A 19,394-nucleotide genomic window follows, 5' to 3' on the forward strand; every position below is an offset into this window, starting at 1 on the left:
TGTATAAAGATAATTAGAAATCTGGTAATGTAATTTGAAGATTTTGTTTTTTATTTCCGCTGCATATAAATGTTTTATATATATGATGAATAAAGCATTAGGTACACAGACGTCACTAAAGTAACACTTCGAGCCCACGTGGCGGGTCAAAGTCGTTACATGAAGGGTGCTTAAAGAACCCAGGATGATGACTTGGTGATATTACTATTGGTTGCAAATTACAAGGTGAAAAAGATCCTAATAGATAATGGTAGCTAATTCAATAACATGTTTTGGCTAGCCTTTGAGGCCATAAAGATCAGTCGAGATAGCCTAAATAGTTAGTTTCAAAGGACATGAAGTTCAACCTTTGCAAATGAGTCAACCTTCATAAACCATGGTGATGATAGACTTCTTGGTGGTTGAATGTCTATTCATTTATGACATATAATAGGGAGGCCTAACTTGAACATGTTGAGAACTAAAACTTCTACTTATCATATAATAGTAAAGCTCCCACCCTAATATAGTGTAGAGAGGCAAAAGGTGATCACAATGTAGCTCATAGTTGTTATGTGACAAGATTGAAAGGGAAAAGATGCAAACTTTAATTTTGGATTGTGTGTGTTTAGTTTAATCCATTGACGCCCTAATGGTCAGAGTACCAAATTTAAATCATTTTATTAGTAATTATAGAGAGAGCTCCAAAGAGTTCACATATAATATTAATCAAAATATCAACACGTGCCTATATATTCATGTTCTTGCAACTCCATTTTAATTAAATCAATAAAAAAAAATCCATGAAAAAGAACATCACATGGTGTCATTAGTCAAGTTTATTTAGGGTCTTATGCTTGCCTAGAGGTACTTATCTTATGCACATTGGGTGGATAATAATCATGTAAAATACTAGTGTAAAATTTATTCCTTGGGTAGGGTAATACCTTAATGAAAAAAAAAAGTGATTCCTTAGTTATATTGAATTTCCTAGAGCCAAAGGGAGATTAACATATAAAGCTCCATATTAGAAGGTGGATATTCATTAATTATTGTAAAATCCCCACTATCTATTACAAATATGTTTAACTTACTTGCTTACTACCTCCACTTAATTTATATTCGATGAATATCAACTTGTTTATGTTGTGAATCCACAATGTACATTTGGCTAGCTATTTAAATTTATGCACAATCAATGCAACATGGGTCTTTACACGTTGTGGAGTGCTCGATCATTGGCACACAAAATTTATAGCAAACAAATTCTCACACTTGCATAAATATTTTTTTTTAATGTTTGTACATTCCACATGTACCTATACAAGCAAGTCCTACTTGCATGAAAACAAGAAAAAAAGAAAAAAAAAATCGCACGAGAGAGGTTGGAATAAGCCCTACAATGTTCTCAATCTCATTTCCATTTTTGTACATACTTTTCTCCTATCATGAACATATCACCTTAACAAACGTAAACATGATGGGAAGATACAAGCCAATACTCAAATTTGCGACCTCATTGATCGTGTTTGATTTGGCAATACTATAAACCAAGGTTGAAAGAGTTATGCATTCAACTAGAGGGAAAAGTGCACTCCATGTGGTGGGATTCTAATCAACATGGTATTGAAACTCAAATTAAATCAGTCGATTCAACCAAGTCGGATCGAAACCGGTCACTACGCTAGTCCAAATAGGCTAGAGAACCGATTTTTTTAAAAACCAATATCAACCCGATTTGATTAAGGTGACTCGATCTAAATCGACCAAACATTACAAGTCAATTGGGTTGACCCAACAACTACTTGTATAATGTTTACATTGTTAGAAAAAAAAAACCATACATATAGAAGGAGGCAAAATGTTTGTAATGGTAATTCCACCCATTACCAAAGAGAAAGAGAGGCGTACATTTACCACTAAGCTAACAATGCTTCTAGGACATGATTAGAACATCCTATCTACATATGATATATATCTTAATATATACATACTTTAGTGTGTTGTATGTTTATACGCATCTCTAAACATATAATATAAATTGCATATCTCAAATGCATAAATGTGTGTGTGTGTGTGTGTATATATATGTATGTATTTACAAACATATAAATACATTTTTTTTTTAAGAAAAAAGTTATTTTTCAAAACTAAGTAATCCTTAATGTATGATCTTTATATTGGATTTGAATGAATTTGGTTTAAAACATAAAATAAAAATTTGTATTAACTATTAAATTTCACCCATGTTCATAAAATTTCAAATATATGGAGGAAATACAAAAACATAAAGCATTTAATTGAATCAAATAATAGTCTTACGCTATATTTAATCACTTCTAATAATAATATTATTATCATGGCATCATTAAATTCTCTTTGTAATATACTATTATATATCATTATCTATTGATCCAACTGGCCTAGTTACGTTATTGGGTCGATGACCAGTCTGATTTAAAAGCATGCTTATCCATGCCCACCCTATTAAATGCAATACATGGTGAGACAGTTAAAAAGTCTCTGCAAGTAAAAGCACCAATCCTCAATCCAGGCAAAGATCGTAAAAATAACACAAAATATCATTCGAGTTGTGCATGCAACACGAAATCCCAAATGCTTCCTCTGATGATCTCAACAAAACATAAAGAAACACATCGACCTGAAGCCTCCAAGGGTGCAATCCCAAATTATAAATCCAGCATGGCTCGACCCACCTTAGGATCTCAACAAATGAAATGTAAGAACATCTGGTGATAGAATCATCTAATAACAATAATTATGACATGCATCTTCTAGTGGAAAAAAAACATGACATTTATAACTTGGGTTTTGATGGTTTTTCAAATTTCAAATAACTCGGTCCAATTTGTTACCAAGAAAATCAGAGGGAAGGGGGGAGGGGAATTTTTCAGCAATTGTTCCTAAGTATATTAGCCACAACCAATATAGGTGGATCTTCTCTCTCTCTCTCTCTGTGTAAAATGGAAACCAATACAACCTGGCCAACAAGTCCGAAAGCCCCTTTAGAACTTTTACAACCGAACTGATAAGCATGTGGTATAAAAATTGGTGATGATTGAACCCTTCGAGTTGCACGCAGTCCTGTACAACTTTGGTTTGAACCAACTCTTTTATCATGCTAGACAACCGTTGAAACCTTTTTGCAGTGCAGTTCTATCCAAGTTCCTTCCTATGAAGACGAGCTTGTTCAGCCTTCTTTCATCAGGTCCCCATGTTTTGCCCGGGCAACCATCTAAAGTTGAATGGACCCCCTGTGGAACACCATCAAATGGGAACACAGAACAGAAATTAGCAGACTAAAATTAAAAAAGAAAGAAAGACAGCAAAAATAATGTAACAAGGTAAAACAAGTGAGATGACGAAAAAAAACTGAGAAAGGATGATGAAGGATTTAAACCTGAAAAATATAGCGTTCATCTGAACCACTCACAGAGAGGACCCCCTTCATCCTATACAAGTCATCGCCCTTCTCTTCAACCAGTCTTTCTAGCCAATCATCCACCTAGTTCAAATCCAACCAAAGGCAACACTATTGTCAGCACCAAAGCCAGGTAGGAAAATCGTTAAAGCAAAGAAAATATTGCAGCCATAATGCAACAAGTGTGGGATTTCTCTCATTATGAACCCACAACAATCTCTGAATTAGCCAACAGCTAGTAGCAGGGACTTCTTTCAAGAAGAAAACATATCACAGCAAACTTTAATCTTTTAATGCCAAAAAAGGAGTCATTTATTATGTCTCTATTCTCTAAAACACATAATAACTTTAACATGAATAATTAACTGAACAATGCGTATTCTCTTATTGCATATATCTCAATTATGATTAACCTAAGGGAAGGGAGAAAAGAAGTCACAAATACAGAACCAATCATTCCATACCTAAAGAATTAATGTTATCAGAAATCCAGGAAATAAGCATATCGTAGCACAATTCATACGATCAGAATCCAATAAAACAATTATAGCATTGCATCCCCTATCTAAATTTGCAAAGCTCACAAATCCATCTATAACTTAGGATCCAGCTGACCATATTTAATTAAACCTCATTAGGGAGTGTTAGACATCACAATACATAATAATTCAAAGAACTACTGCGCCATCTCAATGCCTTTCTCAGGACCAAAGCCATTTTGCTGAAGCCATAAGATAGATAACAAATACGTATCTTGTCAAAAATCCCAAACAAGCCCAGAAATGGTATTAATATATGGTCAAGTGTCAAGGCCAGCGTCCAGGTAGTAAAGTACCTACAGCATATCACTGTTAAATAGGAAGCATCATTCCTTATAGAAATATTTAAATATTTTTCCAATATTTTATCTACAATTGTATTCCCCCAGTAATCTTGAATCTAGAAAACAAAAAAGAGAACACAGATAATTCTTGCAATCTGACAAATGAAAAAGAAAAAAGATGATGAGCTTCTTCTCCCCAGCTCATTTTCCAGCCAAAGATTTCGAGTCATATCCTGGGGTTCAGAAACAAGAGAGAAAAACAGAAAAAGGAAGGTTATGTGTGATTGTGGATGTGTGCACATGCATTCTTTGGAAGGGAGAGTGAGAAGGATTTGCACCAAGGAAGCCAGCATAAGGCAGCCATTATGCTTCAGAAGATAAGGATAGTCACAAAAATTCCACTTCAGATGTCAACAATTAGAGTCCAAGAAAACTCAGCAACATCAATGAGGGTGCAAGAGTTCTGCTGATATGACAATATGAGCTAGCTAACTAAACGCAAAATCTGCTTAATTAAAAAAAAAAAAAACTATATGCTAAATGCTATCTCTCCATAGGGACTTGATAGTTTTCATCTAGCTCCAAGGGTAAATCACACTATGTTACAACAAACCATTTTTCAGTCCTCAATTAAAATAGAAGACAGCAACTTCAGCTGTGTGGGCCATAGAACAATTGTATTCACATATTACGGGGAAAAATACTTCGCTTGCTAGTAGAGCAAAAAAGAAATATGTTGGCCAGCACAAGACTGCATTTTCACATTTTAGAATAGTCAAATGTGTGACACTCTTGTGTGTGTACCTGTACACATGAACAATGAAGGGTTAAAATTAAGTCATGAATTATTAAGGATGCATAAATATATGAATTACCTCATCAAGGTCCAGGGTTCCCTCAGATACAATGCTAACACTTGACACAGCAGAATCATGCCCCTGGTTATGATGATGTCCCTCATGGTGCTCTGTTAACATAAAATTATATGAACACAATGGCTTTACTCCATATTGGATGAAAAGTAATATTTCCATGAAAATGAAATATTAATCAGTAGGCTTTTACATGGTATTCAAACAGATTTATAACATTTTTTCCTTTCCATCAAACGCTGTTCAGAATCTCAGGCACTCTCCAATAAAACAAAACTGTTCTGAACATATAACTCAGCTTTCTACAATTTCAAATTAAATAGTAGCATATAAAAGTTGAAGTTTCACTTAAGCCTAAATGCTGCAAACCAAGAGACCAGTATATAATGACATGCCTCAACATCCTAACTAGAATGCAAGAAAAATTTAAGATCAAGGACTAAACGGCATTTACAGAACATTGGATACCCAAGAGGGAGAGAAGAGAGGATAACAATTTCTTTGAAGAGAAATGCAAAGGAATCATAGTGCTCTCTCTTCCTTTTGCTGGGACAACTAGTCAGAAACAAAAGGAATCATAGTGCTTACTTTTCCTTCGCTGGGATAACTAGTGAGAAACAAAAATAAAAGAGAGAAGTAATTCCATTTCATTCCTTTGTATCTGAATATTACAAAATTTTCTAGTTAATTCTGGTTTCTTTTCTCTCCAAATCTCTCCACTTTTCTGGAGATAAAAAAGGTGGAGTTACCATTATTGCTCACCCTATTCTCTACTTCTCTCCGACTCTCCATTTCTCTCCCAAAAAATCATAAACCAAAAAAGTTATTTGGAGGAAAAGAGCGTCGTCTTTTCGTCTTGATAAGATGAAAAATGAACTGCATCATAAACTCAAACCCCATCAAAGTAATTTTCAAATTGAGCTGGCAGAAGTAATCTGAGGCATGAGAATGAAGTTACAGACAGCAGCTAATATATAAACTGTTTTTATGCAGAAAAATCATTCACAAAAATGTCACACAAGAACAACAGCAAATCATTGTCCTCTATTTTTTTTTTAATTAAAATAGCAATATTTTACAGTTGCTTTAAAAATGAGAAAAATAAAGGACCATGCTCAGATTGATGTGGATGGCTAGCACATTGGAAACTATCCACCAGAGCTTCAGAATCAAGTCTGCAAAATCAACGGTACCAATGCGGTTAGCAAATAAGAGTTCACTTTGACTAAAAGAAAATAAAAATGGAGAAATGCAAGATTACAAGAAGCAGGAGAACATATACTGACCTTTCAAGATCGTAACCTCCCACCCCCAAAACAAAATCCATGTCCACGGATCCAAACTTAGCCATCCGTATCGGCGCCATCACATTGATATGCTATCAAAATGTATAAAAAAAAATTCAAAAAAAGTATGTCCAAAACACTGATGCAGAAACCACAGCAAAAAAGTGGAACAGATGCAAGTACGCATGGAACAACAGGTAACAAAACGCGGCCCACCTGGCAGAGTGTCCTGTGGCACTTCCATATGCAGAAGCATATGGAAGCATCCAAGCCTCAAACAAAGATCAAACATATCAAATATCTACAGTTCATGCTCCTATAACAATTTTACAATTCACCTTGCAGTGGCAGGGTACTATTTACACTGTTGTGACAGTTCAATTATTTTTTAGGAGTTTTTATGTTTTTCTCTTCAGATTATTTTGTCGTAGTCATTTTAATTAGTCACGTGACTGAAGTATGATCTTTTAAATAAATAAAGGGCCGAGATTAAAATCTTTCGAGACAGTAACTACATGCTTGATATGTAGGACTGGAGCTGAATTGAGTTTGTCACTCTGTTTTAGCATATTCTACATTCAATTTTTATTCCATTTCATTCTCAACCCATTGCATTCTGCAAACTAAACGTGATACAAGTGCTAGGATTGTGATAAGACCCTAGGGCTTTATCATAGAGAAATTGGGAAAATCAAAAGGATGGAAAATGGAAAGAGAAAATAGGGTTGATCACTTCAAGGAGATCTGCCTCCAAAGTAGCCAAAGGCTATGAATTGTGTTATTTCCTGACTGAAAAAGCCCCGCAAGGTTACATATATATAGGATAGGAAACCCTACTCCTATTAGGAGTGTAAAATATTCCAATACAAGTCTTTAATGAATTTAATCCTAATTGATTCAGGAATCCTAACACATTAAATAAAAATCTCAATTGATTTGGAAATCCAAACACATTAATTAGAAATCCCAATTGATTTGGGAATCCTAACATTCCCACCTCCTTCAAATCAGCCTTGTCATCAAAGCTGAGCAACAATAAACTCCGAGAATCTCTCCTCCAAAGATTGATAAGTTTCCCAAGTTGCATCTTCAGTTGGTAAGTGAGACCAATGAACTAAACTTCTATTATGTCTCGACTTCTAGATTTGACTTTACACTGAATGTCAAATAGGAGACCTTCAATAGAAGTACCAACAAGTTGGTTTTCATTCCAATCTTTAGTTCTATTTGATAGTTGCTCAATCGTGTCTAATACTCCAAGACAGTACTAGTTTGCATATTTTGGCAAGCTCTCCAAAAATATTCTCATATCAAATGGGATCAAATTGGACTAGCAATCTAGAAACACGTTTTGCCCATGAAGACATTCCATAATGAGCTTCAAACTAGAAACACATTTTGCCCATGAAGACATTCCATAATGAGCTTCAAACCAGTCATACCATCAAATAGCATCACCATCCAAACTAATAGTAGCAATCTCAATTTTGGATGTTTCTAGAGTGCAGTGAAAGAGGAAGTATTTTTCAAACCAAGAAACCCAACCAATCGGGTCATTACTCCCACCGAGGAAATTCAAAATTCACACAAGAAGAACCATGATCACACTTTCCTTGGTAACCTCCTTCGTCCACGTATGGCTACTCCGTACGATTAGCTGACATAGAGGCATCATCTTCTCTCTCTTTATAGGATGATGTAATGAGTAGTTTAGCGAGCAATGCTTGGATCTCTTCAAATTAAACAAATTTCTAAGTTCAACCTTTTGCCTAGCTTCCATCTGGGACTTCACTGAATTTTCTGAGGCCATTGTCTATGCATGAAGATCAAGAATTCCAAGATCTTACTTATGTTGGCAAGTTGACGGCATCCACAAGAATGCTGACTTTGATACCCTCATTGCGTAAGAGTGATGCTTGTTCAGGGCATTATGCTTCCTCGTGACCGCTTGTCTCATGTGCGTGGGATGAGTTACCATTATGTAAATACTAGCATAGGTTTATTGCTTTAAGGGTATTTCTGTCCTAGAGTAAAAATGGGAGTATGGAATCCTCAAATGGTTTGATGTTCCCTAGTGCTAGAGTTAAAATAGCATATAAAGATCTTCAGGGGAGGGTAAATGTTCACTAGTCTTGTAAAACTCACTAGTCATTGTAAACATGTTTAGCCTACTTGACTCCCTCAAGACACACGTTGCCTATGGAGGTGTTGCTTAATGAATTACATCGCTTCAATATTGGCCGCTTGCTTGCCATTTACTTTCATGAATTGCTTACTACTTCCACTTATATTTCATTCAACTTCTGTGAATGTGTTCTTCTGATGAACCGCATTAATCTTTGATTGACTAATTAAGTACGAGTGTTTTAACTAGTGTCAGACGGCCCTTAAGGTGGAAAATACATGGCCCATGATAGTTAGTATCGAAGCTCAGTTAATTACTATTTGAATTCAGTTGCCTTCATTGTCAGATTGTGTTAAGCATTGGTAAGAGACTATGCCGACTAATACGAAAAGAATTGAAGTGCCAAAGGCGCAGGTTGAGACAAACAACAATGTGATTGTAGATATGGCCCGACTTGCTGAACAAAGTTCCATGGTGGAAATGTCAGGGGACCTCTGCTATACGACAGAAACCTTGCAGATCTGACTGCAAAGGTGAACATGATGGTTTTTTCTATAGGAAACTCCAATATTCTAGAGTTTAGAGGAATCAAGGTGCTAGAGCCCATAATGTTTGGGGGTGCCTATGATGCCGAGGAATTAGAGAATTTTTGGTTTGATATGGACCAATGCTTTCTCGTGATCAGGACAGACTCAAAACATGTGAAAGAAACTAGTGCAACATTGTACGTGGTTGGTGATGCTAAGCTGTGGTGGCGTACCAAGTACGATGAAATTGAGAATGGATATCATATCATTGATTATTGGGCAAACTTGAAGAGAGCACTTAAGGTCCAATTCTTTCCATAGAATATTGAGTATAATGCTAAGTGAAAGCTCAGAGACCTCAAGCACCATGGGTCAATCAAAGAATATGTGAAACAATTTTTTTCTTTGATGTTGAATATCTAGTACATGTCAGAGAAAGACAAGTTCTATTTTCTTGAGGGGTTAAAATTGCGGGCAAGGATAGAACCTCGTCGATAAAGAGTTCAAGACTTATCTATCACACAAGCTACCATGGAATGCTTTACTAACTATGCTGGAGAGAGTTCCCTAAAGTCCAAAGAGAGTGGTGTGGGTGGAAGCAGTGAAAAGTCTTTCAATAAAGGCAAACGCCGCAAACCCTAATGTGGGGGAGCTAATAGTAAAGCACCAACGACAAAAGAAGCTTTGTCATCTCGATCATCCAACGCCCCCAATGGTAAGGGTAACATGACATGCTTCTTATGTCAAGGTCCTCACAGAGTTCTTGAGTGCCTTCACAAGTCATTGCTCAATGCCTTACAAGCTTTCATTGTGGAGGGTACACTGCAGGATGATAAGGATGAGGAAACCCAGAGGATGGGTGCAATGTGATTAGTGAATGCATTGGAGATGCAGGGAAAAAAAAAACCAAAAATTACGAGAGCAAAAGGGTTAATGTTTGTTGACTTGTGGATCAAAAATAAGAACACCTATGCTATGGTTAATACTAGGCTACCAATAACTTTGTTTCAAAAACAAAAGTGAAGAGACTCAACTTATTTTTGGAGAAGAGGACTCAGGATGCATGAAGCGGTTAACTCTGTAGCTCAACCTAGTCTAGGAGTAGCCAAGCAAGTCACTATGAAGCTTGGAGAGTGGACAACAGATGCAAAATTCATAGTTGGGTCATTGGATAATTTTCAAGTGATTCTTGGAATGGAATTCTTAAAGGAGACTAAGGCAATACTGATGTCGTTTGTTGTTTCCCATTGTCTGATGGAAGACCACCCTTGCATGGTGTAAGTCATTGCAAAGAAAGGTGACAATGAGAAGTTCCTTTCTACTGTGCAACTCAAGAAAGGGATGAGGGATGAACAAACATATCTACCCACGTCCCACGCTAGTTGTAGATGAAAAACTAGGCCAAGTGCAAGTGTCTATGACCATCCATGTTGCGTTGGATGAGTATAAAATAGTGGTGTTAAAAAACTTACCTCACAACTTGCCTCCACAATAGGGTGTGGAGCATGATATTGAGTTGTTCCCAAGAGTGAAGCCGCCTACTAAATGGTCATATCTGATGACACCTCCAAAGTTAGGAGAGTTGAGGAAACAACTTGATGAACTATTGGATGCAGAATATATAAGTCCTTCCAAAGCACCGTTCGAAGCACCAATTTTGTATTAGAGGAAACATGATGGGAGCATGCAGATATGTCAACTACCACAAGCTCAACAAGGTGATAGCGCACAATAAGTACCCTATTCCATTGATTGCTGATTTGTTTGATTAGCTAAGTCATGCAAAGTATTTCATCAGACTTAACTTGAGGTCAGGCTACTATTAGGTGAAAATAGGGGATGGGGATGTACCAAAAACGACCTATGTGACACAGTACGAAGCATACAAGTTCTTGGTGATGCCATTTGGGCTGATGAATGTGTCTGCAAAATTCTGCACCTTGATGATCTAGGTATTTCATGAGCACCTCAACAAGTTTGTCAAGGTAGACCTCGATGAAATTGTTGTCTACAGTTCCACTCTGAAGGAACATAAAGAACATTTATGGAAGGTCTTCAATAGGCTGAAGGACAATAATCTGTATGTGAAGAAAGAGAAGTACTTTTTTGCTCAACGGAGCATAAAATTCCATGGTCATGTGATTGAACAAGGACATATGAGGATGGATATGGAGAAAGTAAGAGCTATTTAAGATTAGACGATCCTAACGACAGTGAAGGAGCTGCATTTCTTTCTTGGACTGGCCAATTGCAACAATAAGTCTGTGAGAGATATTTGAGGAGAACCACTCCTTTATCAGAACTGCTAAAGAAAGGTTAAGGGTGGACCTAGATAAAGAAGTGTCAGGGATCCTTTGGCAAGTGAAAAGATGTCATGATGAGATATCTGGAAATTGCTATTTTGAACATCATGAAACCCTCTATAGACAAATGGATCCGACTATGCCCTTGAAAAATTCTTGTTACAAGAGGGGCATCATGTTGCATATGAGAGTTGTAAGCTTAGTGAAGCTGAATGTAGGTACATAACTCAAGAGAATGAGATGCTAGTTAGGTCAAAGTTTGTGGTGAAACTAGATAACTCAACTATCAGTCACTTCTTTACACAACCAAAGTTTGAAGGGCCATTGGCAAGAATTCCTAACGGAATTAGGTTTCTTGTTTGAGCATAAAGTAAGGTGGATGAACTAAGTTGCAAATGCATTAAGCCAGAAGGCCAAGTCAGTGGCCTTACAAATGGTAACACACTTAACGATAAGTATAATTACCAAGACTATGCAGGAGCAAATCAAGGAGAACCTTGCCAAAGATCCAATTGCCCAAAACCTCATAAAACTAAAATGAGTGGGCAAAACACGCCAATTTTGAACAGAAGGTGGATTGCTGATGACACAGGGTAGCCGGCTCTTTATGCCACAAGCTGGAGATCTAAGAAGACACTGCTGAGAGATTGTTATGACACCATATGAGCAAGAAATCTAGGATGACAACACACTTTGGCATTGTTGAAGCAAAGGTATTATTATCCAAACATGCATGATGATGTGATCGATTATACCCGAACTTGTCTCACCTGCCAACAAGATAAGGTGGAGTGAAAGAAGATTGCAAGGTTGCTGGAGCCCCTACTAGTACCAAACAAACCATGGGAGGGTGTTCGAACGATACAATTGTTTTTTAAACATATTGTGAAACATTGGGTGTTCCTTAAGACATCATCAGTGACTAAGACTCAAGATTCACTGGCAAATTCTAAACAAAACTTTTCAAAATCCTTGATTCACAGCTTGACATCTCTTCGAGTTACCACATGCAGACAAATGGACACACAGAGAGATTCAAAGGGCTACTATAAAATCATTTGTGCCATTTCGTCAATGCCAATCAAAGAATTGGGTGCAACTACTTGATGTGGTTCAAGTTTGTTTCAATGCCCATAGGAGCTCAACAACCAACAAGAGTCCTTTTAAGTTTGTTAAATACCAGCAGCCATTGATACCTCACACAGTGGATGATCTATAAAGAGGAAAGAGTCCCAATACATACATCTTCACCAAAGAATGGAGATAGAATGCAGAGATAGCTCGAGCATACCTGGAGAAAGCTTTAGTGGATAAAGAAAGCAAATCAAGAAAGAAGACCATTGCACTTCAACGTGGGTGACTTGGTGCTTTTTAAGCTTAATCTTGAACAAATCAAGTCACTACAAGGTCAATAAAGGAAACTAGTTCACAAATATGAAGGATCAGTCCTCATCTTGGCTAAAATCGAGAAGCTGTTTTACACGGTTGATCCTCCGGCTTGGATGAAAGTGCATCTTATGTTTCATGTCAATTGCCTCAATACATTCAATGTTGACACTAAAGATCCATGTAGAAGCCAGTCAACTAGAGCACCAATTAAGACAGCAGAACCTAACAAAGGGGAAGTTGAAGTCGTCCTTGTAGACAGAGTTCATATCATCAAGGAAGAAGCGACACAAGTTCTTGATAAGTGGAAAGGCCTTGTAGACGAAGATATCATATGGATTTTAGCAAAGGACATGCAACCATTCATGGACAAAGCTGAAGAGTACATAGCATCAAGGTCTATAAGGATGTTGATAGCATAAGTGGAGGAGTGTTACAAGCCAAGTTTGTTCAGCGCATTATGCTTGTTTGTGTCTACTTGTCTCATGTGCGTTGGATGGGATACCATCATATAAATACTAGTATAGGATTATTGCTTTAAGGATATTTTTGTCCTAGTGTAAAAATGAGAGTATGACTCTTCAGACATTTTGATGTTTCTTGGTGCCAAAGCTAAAATAGCATATAAAGCTCTCTAGGGTCATTATAAGCTTGTGTGGCCTACTTGCCTCCCTTGCTAGACACACGTTGCTTACGGAAGTGTTGCTTCATGAATTACATTGCTTCGATGTTTATTGCTTGCTTGCCATTTACTTTCATGAATTGCTTATTACTTCAACTTACATTTCATTCAACTACTGTGAATGTGTTCTGGTGGTGAACCACAGTAATCTTTCACGGAATAGTCAAGCAAGCATTCTTTAGCTAATGCCACATAGTCCTTCACAAGATGTGAAATGCTCAACTTGTGACATATTGAATAGCATCGCCATCCACGGTAATAGTAGCAATCTCAATTTTAGATGTTTATTGAGTGCAATGAAACCGAAAGTATTTTTCAGACCTAGAAACCTAATTAATAGAGCCATCACCATCCCATCAAGGAAATTCAACCTTCATAAAAGAAGGACCATGATCACTCTGTCCTTGGTAACCTCCTTTATGCCCATATGGCCGCTCCCTATGATTAGCTGACATAGAGGCATCATCTTCCCTCTGTGGGAAGATGTAATGAATAGCAATGCTTGGATCTCTTCAAATTGAGGCTTAAACATATAGCTAAGTTCAACCTTTAGTCTAACTTCAATCTAGGACTGCTGAATTTTTTTAGGCCATTGTGTATTAGTGAAGATCAAGAATTCTGATCTTGCTTTTGTCGGCAAGTTAACCACATCCACAAGAATACTGACTTTAATACCAAATGATTAGATGCTAAGGTTTTATCAGAGAAATTGGAAATTGAAAGGATAGAAAATAGAAAGAGAAATAGGGTTGATCACTTCAAGGGGATTTGCTTCCAAATTAGCCAAAGGCTATAAATTATGTTATTGCTTGAATGATAAAGTCCCGCCCAGTTACATATATAGGATAAGGAACCCTACTCCTATTAGGAATGTAAAATATTCCAATCCAAGTCCTTAATGGACTCGATCCTAATTTATTCGGGAATCTAAGAAATTAAATAAATTCCCAATTGATTTGGAAATCATAACACTAGACAGAAATCTCAATTGATTTGGGAATCCTAATGCATCAACTATAAATCCCACTTGATTTGGGGATCCTAACAGATTGCAGAGTTTTCTACACTATTACAAAATCCTCTTAAGCTTCACTCATTTCAATAAAAATTTAGATTTGATTTCGCTATTGGGATTACAATCCCTAGAAACTCGATTCCCCTTGTTCCCTCTTCTATTCCTTCACATTTCCATATTCCCTACTGTCATTCTTCCAATTCCTCACTCTCTTGTTTTAATTTTCAGTCTTGTCTCAACCTCCCTTAACCATGATGAGTTCTCCTAAGAAAGTTCCATCATGGAACATAACAAAATATCTATCATAGGCCCTTTGCTCATCACTCGTTCTTTCTTCTCTATCTCTGGCCTCAACATTAAATGTCCCTACATTACCTGTCAAAATAAAAAAATAAGAAAGAAATAAAGCATCAGCAACCCATAACTGCCACTGCCCAATTTCCTTTTTATCACTTTAAATCATCAACTGCAAACACTATAACCACCTTCAACAACAGAAATCACTTATACCCATGCTGAAGTTTGTTATGACAGACCACCCCAAGTATCATTATGTGCTGCTACAAGTTCCTCCTGCCACTCCTCTTCTTTACTGTGCATCTTGCCAAAAATTTCTTGAGTGCATCATCATGACTGCCGTATTTGCACCCTCTGACTTGCTACAACGCCAAAATTTGGCACTTCAAGTCACCAGAAAACACACGCACCTCATGCACTAGGAGCTGCCAGTGAAGATTTGATGCAGAATAAGAAGCCAGAACATAGGTTGTTCAAGTCCAATCCAAAAGAATTGAACGAAGGAATTATTAGGCCCTCAAGGCAATATATTCAGGTTACATTTGGTTCACAGAATACTTATTCCTAGGATTAGGATGGAATACAACGGGAATGTAATGAAAATTATGTATACAAGTAATGCAATAATTTTGAAAGAAATGACTAGTGCAAAAGTTTGTGTTATTCCATCTAACATGGAATAGGAAAGGAATAGACATTCCCATGCATACACAAAATTTTTGCATTGCTATTTTCTGTACAATAATAACATATTTTTTATGTAACCATCTAATTCTTTTATTGTAACACTCTATTCCTAAGAATAGACATCTTGCAGACCAAACATAACCTCGGGAATAATTAATTAGGATCATTTTTGTGGGGGGTTTGTTTTTAACTTAAGCATATAAGTTTTTTCTTATTTAAAAAGAAGTTATTTGTGATTTCATTAATTTTAGTTCTTAAATTATTTATTTTTCTATATATATTAGGAGGTTGATTAAGGAGCAAGATGCGAGGGCTGGGAGAGTTATCACTAACCCTAGTTGGGTCGCCTCTATGATTCTTATTTCTTTCATAACTTGTATTCAGAGGAGGTCTTTTATAGACTGATGAAAGAGGAGTTAGAGTGGAACCCACTATTTGAAGACCAAATGTCAATAGTTAGAGAGACCTTTTGATGAGTGAGGGGGGTAGTTTTTGGGATGGAAAGGGATAAGGCCCCAGGACCAAACGGATTTAATATTGCTTTCTCCCAAGATTATCAAAATGTTATTAAGGGTGATTTGTTTAAATATTTTATCAATTTTTATGTGAATGGAATTTTAAGCAAGAGTATTAATTCCTCCTTTATCACTTTGGTGCCTAAGAAATCTAGATCAATCAAGGTAGACGATCTCAAAGCAATTATCTTTTCTCTAGTGTTTATAAGATTATCAATAAGGTATTAGCAAATAGGTTGAGTGTGGTGTTTGTAAGGCTATCTTTAGTACTCAAAGTGCATTTGTGAGGGGGAGGCAAATAGTGAATGGTATTTGGTGATTAATAAGGTGGTGGAGGATGTCTGTGGGAATAAGAAGAGGTTCATTTTCAAATTGGGTTTTGAGAAACCATACGATAAAGTTAGCTGAGCTTCCTGGATAAAATCTTTGTGAGGAAGGGTTTTGTTGAACATTGGCATCAGTGGATTATGGGTTGTTTGTCGAAGGTGTTGTTCTTGGTAATTGTGAATGGTGAACCCAAGTCCATGTTTAATGCCTTGAGGGGTATTAGACAAGGAAATCCTTTATGTGGATAGGGCTATGGAGAGTGGGTTAGTGACAAGGTTTGAAGTGAGGAGAGAGGCAGTGGTGGTTTCTCATCTTCAGTTCGTTGATGATAGTTTTTACTTTTAGATGATTATAGCCCTTCTTTTAGGATAATTTTGGGTATTTTCCAAGTTTTTAAGAGGGTTTCTGTTGGGCTTTTGTGGAGCCTAGTTGTGTTTTAATTTGGATGACGACCTGACCTCTATTTAATTAGAGATTTCTATCCTAAGGCTTAGTCTATGGAGCGAAGGATTGCTTTCAGGTGATTAGGGTTGGCGTGGTTGTACCTGCGAGAGAGCGAGAGGGAGAGCATTGTATCACCGCACTCTCTGTGTTTTCTTCCAGATAATATTGAAATCCCTGCAACTCCGTGGACGTAGGCAAAATTGCCGAACCACGTAAATATTGTCTTGTGCGTGTGATTGATTTTTCTTTGGCGTTATTTTTCCTCTATTTTGTTTCTCACAGGTTTCGGGAATTTGTTCTTTATTCCCAACAGTTTCTAGGCTAAAAAATAATATAGGAAAAGTGGTTTAATAGATATTAGTGTGCCGGTTGAGCGCGTCAACTTCTAATGTGAGGTGCGGTTTACTGTATTGGCCTTTGACTCATTTAGCATTCCCTTTGCTTATGCGGTGTTTAACCTAGATAGATTTTCGGAATCTGTTAGTGGAAAAGGTGACGAAGCGATTAGATGGTTGGAAGGGGACTCTTCTCTCTCTTAGGGGTAGAAACTCTATTATTTAGGCTTGTCTGTTTAGTATTACATTGTATTGCTTATCTGTTTTTAAGATTCCAATGGAGATTACTAGCAAGCATGATAGAATTATGAGAGATCTCTTGTGGCTTGGTGTGGGTGGTCATAGGGAAAAAAAGAAAAAAAGGGGGGAGGGGGGGGGGGGAGAGGTGGGAGAGCAGGGCCTTGGTAAGTTGATGCCTAGAAACACCGCTTTTTAGGCTAAACGTATGGCGTTTTCCCTAGAAGATTCTTCCTTTTGGCATAGAGTTATTAGAAGTAAGTTTGGGTTGAGTGCTAATGGTTGAGATATCAATGCTACTTTAAGATGTTCTTTCAAGCGTCTATGAAATATCAATGTTTATTAAGAGCCAACTTATTGATTTTCCAATTTGGACTTTGTTCTGGCAAGTTTTACCACCTCCCCCCCCCCCCCCCTCCCCAAAGATTGTATTGCCATTGATCATTATTTCCTAATCTCTTGTCATCAATTACTTCCCCCATCTTATTTGGGATTTGATCTAACAAGGAGTCGGTGTTTGACGTCTAACTTTCAACAAGTCTAAGTGGTGGCTGATAATCCTTTTCACACTACCTAGAAGCAGATAGAATTGCTTTTATAGACCAAAGAAGAAAAAGATCGCATGGATTAGTGAGAAAGCACATTAATCACAGGAAGATCAATTCAAACTCAAGGACAATTTTTTTTTTTTTTCTATTGTGCGTCAAACTAAAGGAATACGATGCAAGAGAATTCAAGTCTGAATAAAGTCCAATTAGACCCAAGATATGCTCTTCATGATACTATAGCCATTTTACAGTTCATGTAGCAGAGGTACTATTCATGCTAATTAAAGCATATCCACCTCGGGGCTACTTCATCTATTTTTCTTTTATTTGCATTAATTTGTCCTAGTCTTCTTTACAAGTCACATGAACTGTTGTCGTCTTCTCATAGAGGGATAAGATAAAGCTTTTCCCGATAGAGGACTGGGGCTGTAGGGTTCTCCACACATTTATCATAATGCACACTTATTGAGGCTCTTGTACGGTTGTACCAGCTTTCGCAAAGTTAATTTAATAAAATTTCGTACATGAGTTCCCTATTGGGTTGTAAACCCCAGAAACTCAATCATCCCTGTTTTCTCTACAATTCCACCGCATTCCTTGGCTATTCTTTTTCTCTTTTATTGCTACTAAAAAAAACTGGACAGCATCTTGCTGCCCATTGTTGTGTCAGTTTGCACTTTTGCAAAGAAAAATCAATTCTACAGTCTATAGCCAAATTACCCAACTGAACACCAACAGTTTGTTTAGTTGTTTACACTAGAGAGAGAGAGAGAGTTAGGTCTTACCAAACAATTTAATCAAATGAGCACTTTGAACATGGATACTAATGCACTTCACCTATATTCGAACTGGTGAAAAAGATTCTACTGTGATACATCACTTTTGGATTCTAATCTCATTTACTGTGTAATAACATAATCTCAAGAAACTCAAACTTCACTAAGGCTTAACCATAACTGCTATTTGATATGCAGCATGAGTTCTTTTCTGCAATTTTTCTCTATCAAACGCCATTTCAGTTAAAAGATCATCTCTGCTCCTAGCAGAAACGAGCAGAAAATTTTTAAAGTAGAAAGTGCAAAAGCAAAAATTTTATGTTTTGAATAGTCAGAAAAATCACAAATTATGGATTAGAAGAGAAATTAAAGGTTACCTAGACACATCATCTAGCCAAACAAAGATTTTCAGTTGATCCTAAGCAGCATAATTTTCAATGAGTTTGGAAGCTCAAGCATGCCCAAGTTATTTCTCAGGTTTCAGAAAGCCTGACAGGTTATCATATCTTATCCGTTGTTCAAACATGTCAAAGTTCACACTAAAAACTAAATCCAGGTTAGCCTCTAATTTATCACAAACATGGGAAAACTTTCTTCACATACTGAAAAGACCTACCTTAATTCTCTTAGTCAATCTTTCCAATTCAGCCTGAGTCACCAAATCTATCTGCCAAAACAAAAGGAAGAAGCTCGTAAATAGAAAGACATCCTTAATTTTCAAAATGGGTGGCTGAGATAAAACAAATTTGAAGGGAATAAATGACACAGAAATTACTAGAAAAAAATAA

General features: G+C 36.8%; 1 protein-coding gene across 1 annotated transcript in view; it reads right to left on the reverse strand.

Annotated features, from left to right (window-relative positions):
* Positions 1-2,775: 2,775 nt before the first annotated feature.
* The window catches only part of LOC131164878 (uncharacterized), a 73,919-nt gene continuing 57,300 nt past the window's right edge, over positions 2,776-19,394 (reverse strand). The window contains exons 5-10 of the mRNA XM_058122402.1: positions 19,223-19,273; positions 6,403-6,494; positions 6,227-6,291; positions 5,120-5,211; positions 3,401-3,505; positions 2,776-3,254 (exon numbers count right to left, since the gene is read on the reverse strand). Coding sequence (XP_057978385.1) covers positions 3,117-3,254; positions 3,401-3,505; positions 5,120-5,211; positions 6,227-6,291; positions 6,403-6,494; positions 19,223-19,273 — 543 coding nt within the window. The 3' untranslated portion in view covers positions 2,776-3,116. The remainder of the gene's footprint in view (positions 3,255-3,400; positions 3,506-5,119; positions 5,212-6,226; positions 6,292-6,402; positions 6,495-19,222; positions 19,274-19,394) is intronic.

This window comes from Malania oleifera, chromosome 9, assembly GCF_029873635.1.
Source record: "Malania oleifera isolate guangnan ecotype guangnan chromosome 9, ASM2987363v1, whole genome shotgun sequence".
NCBI lineage: Eukaryota > Viridiplantae > Streptophyta > Magnoliopsida > Santalales > Ximeniaceae > Malania > Malania oleifera.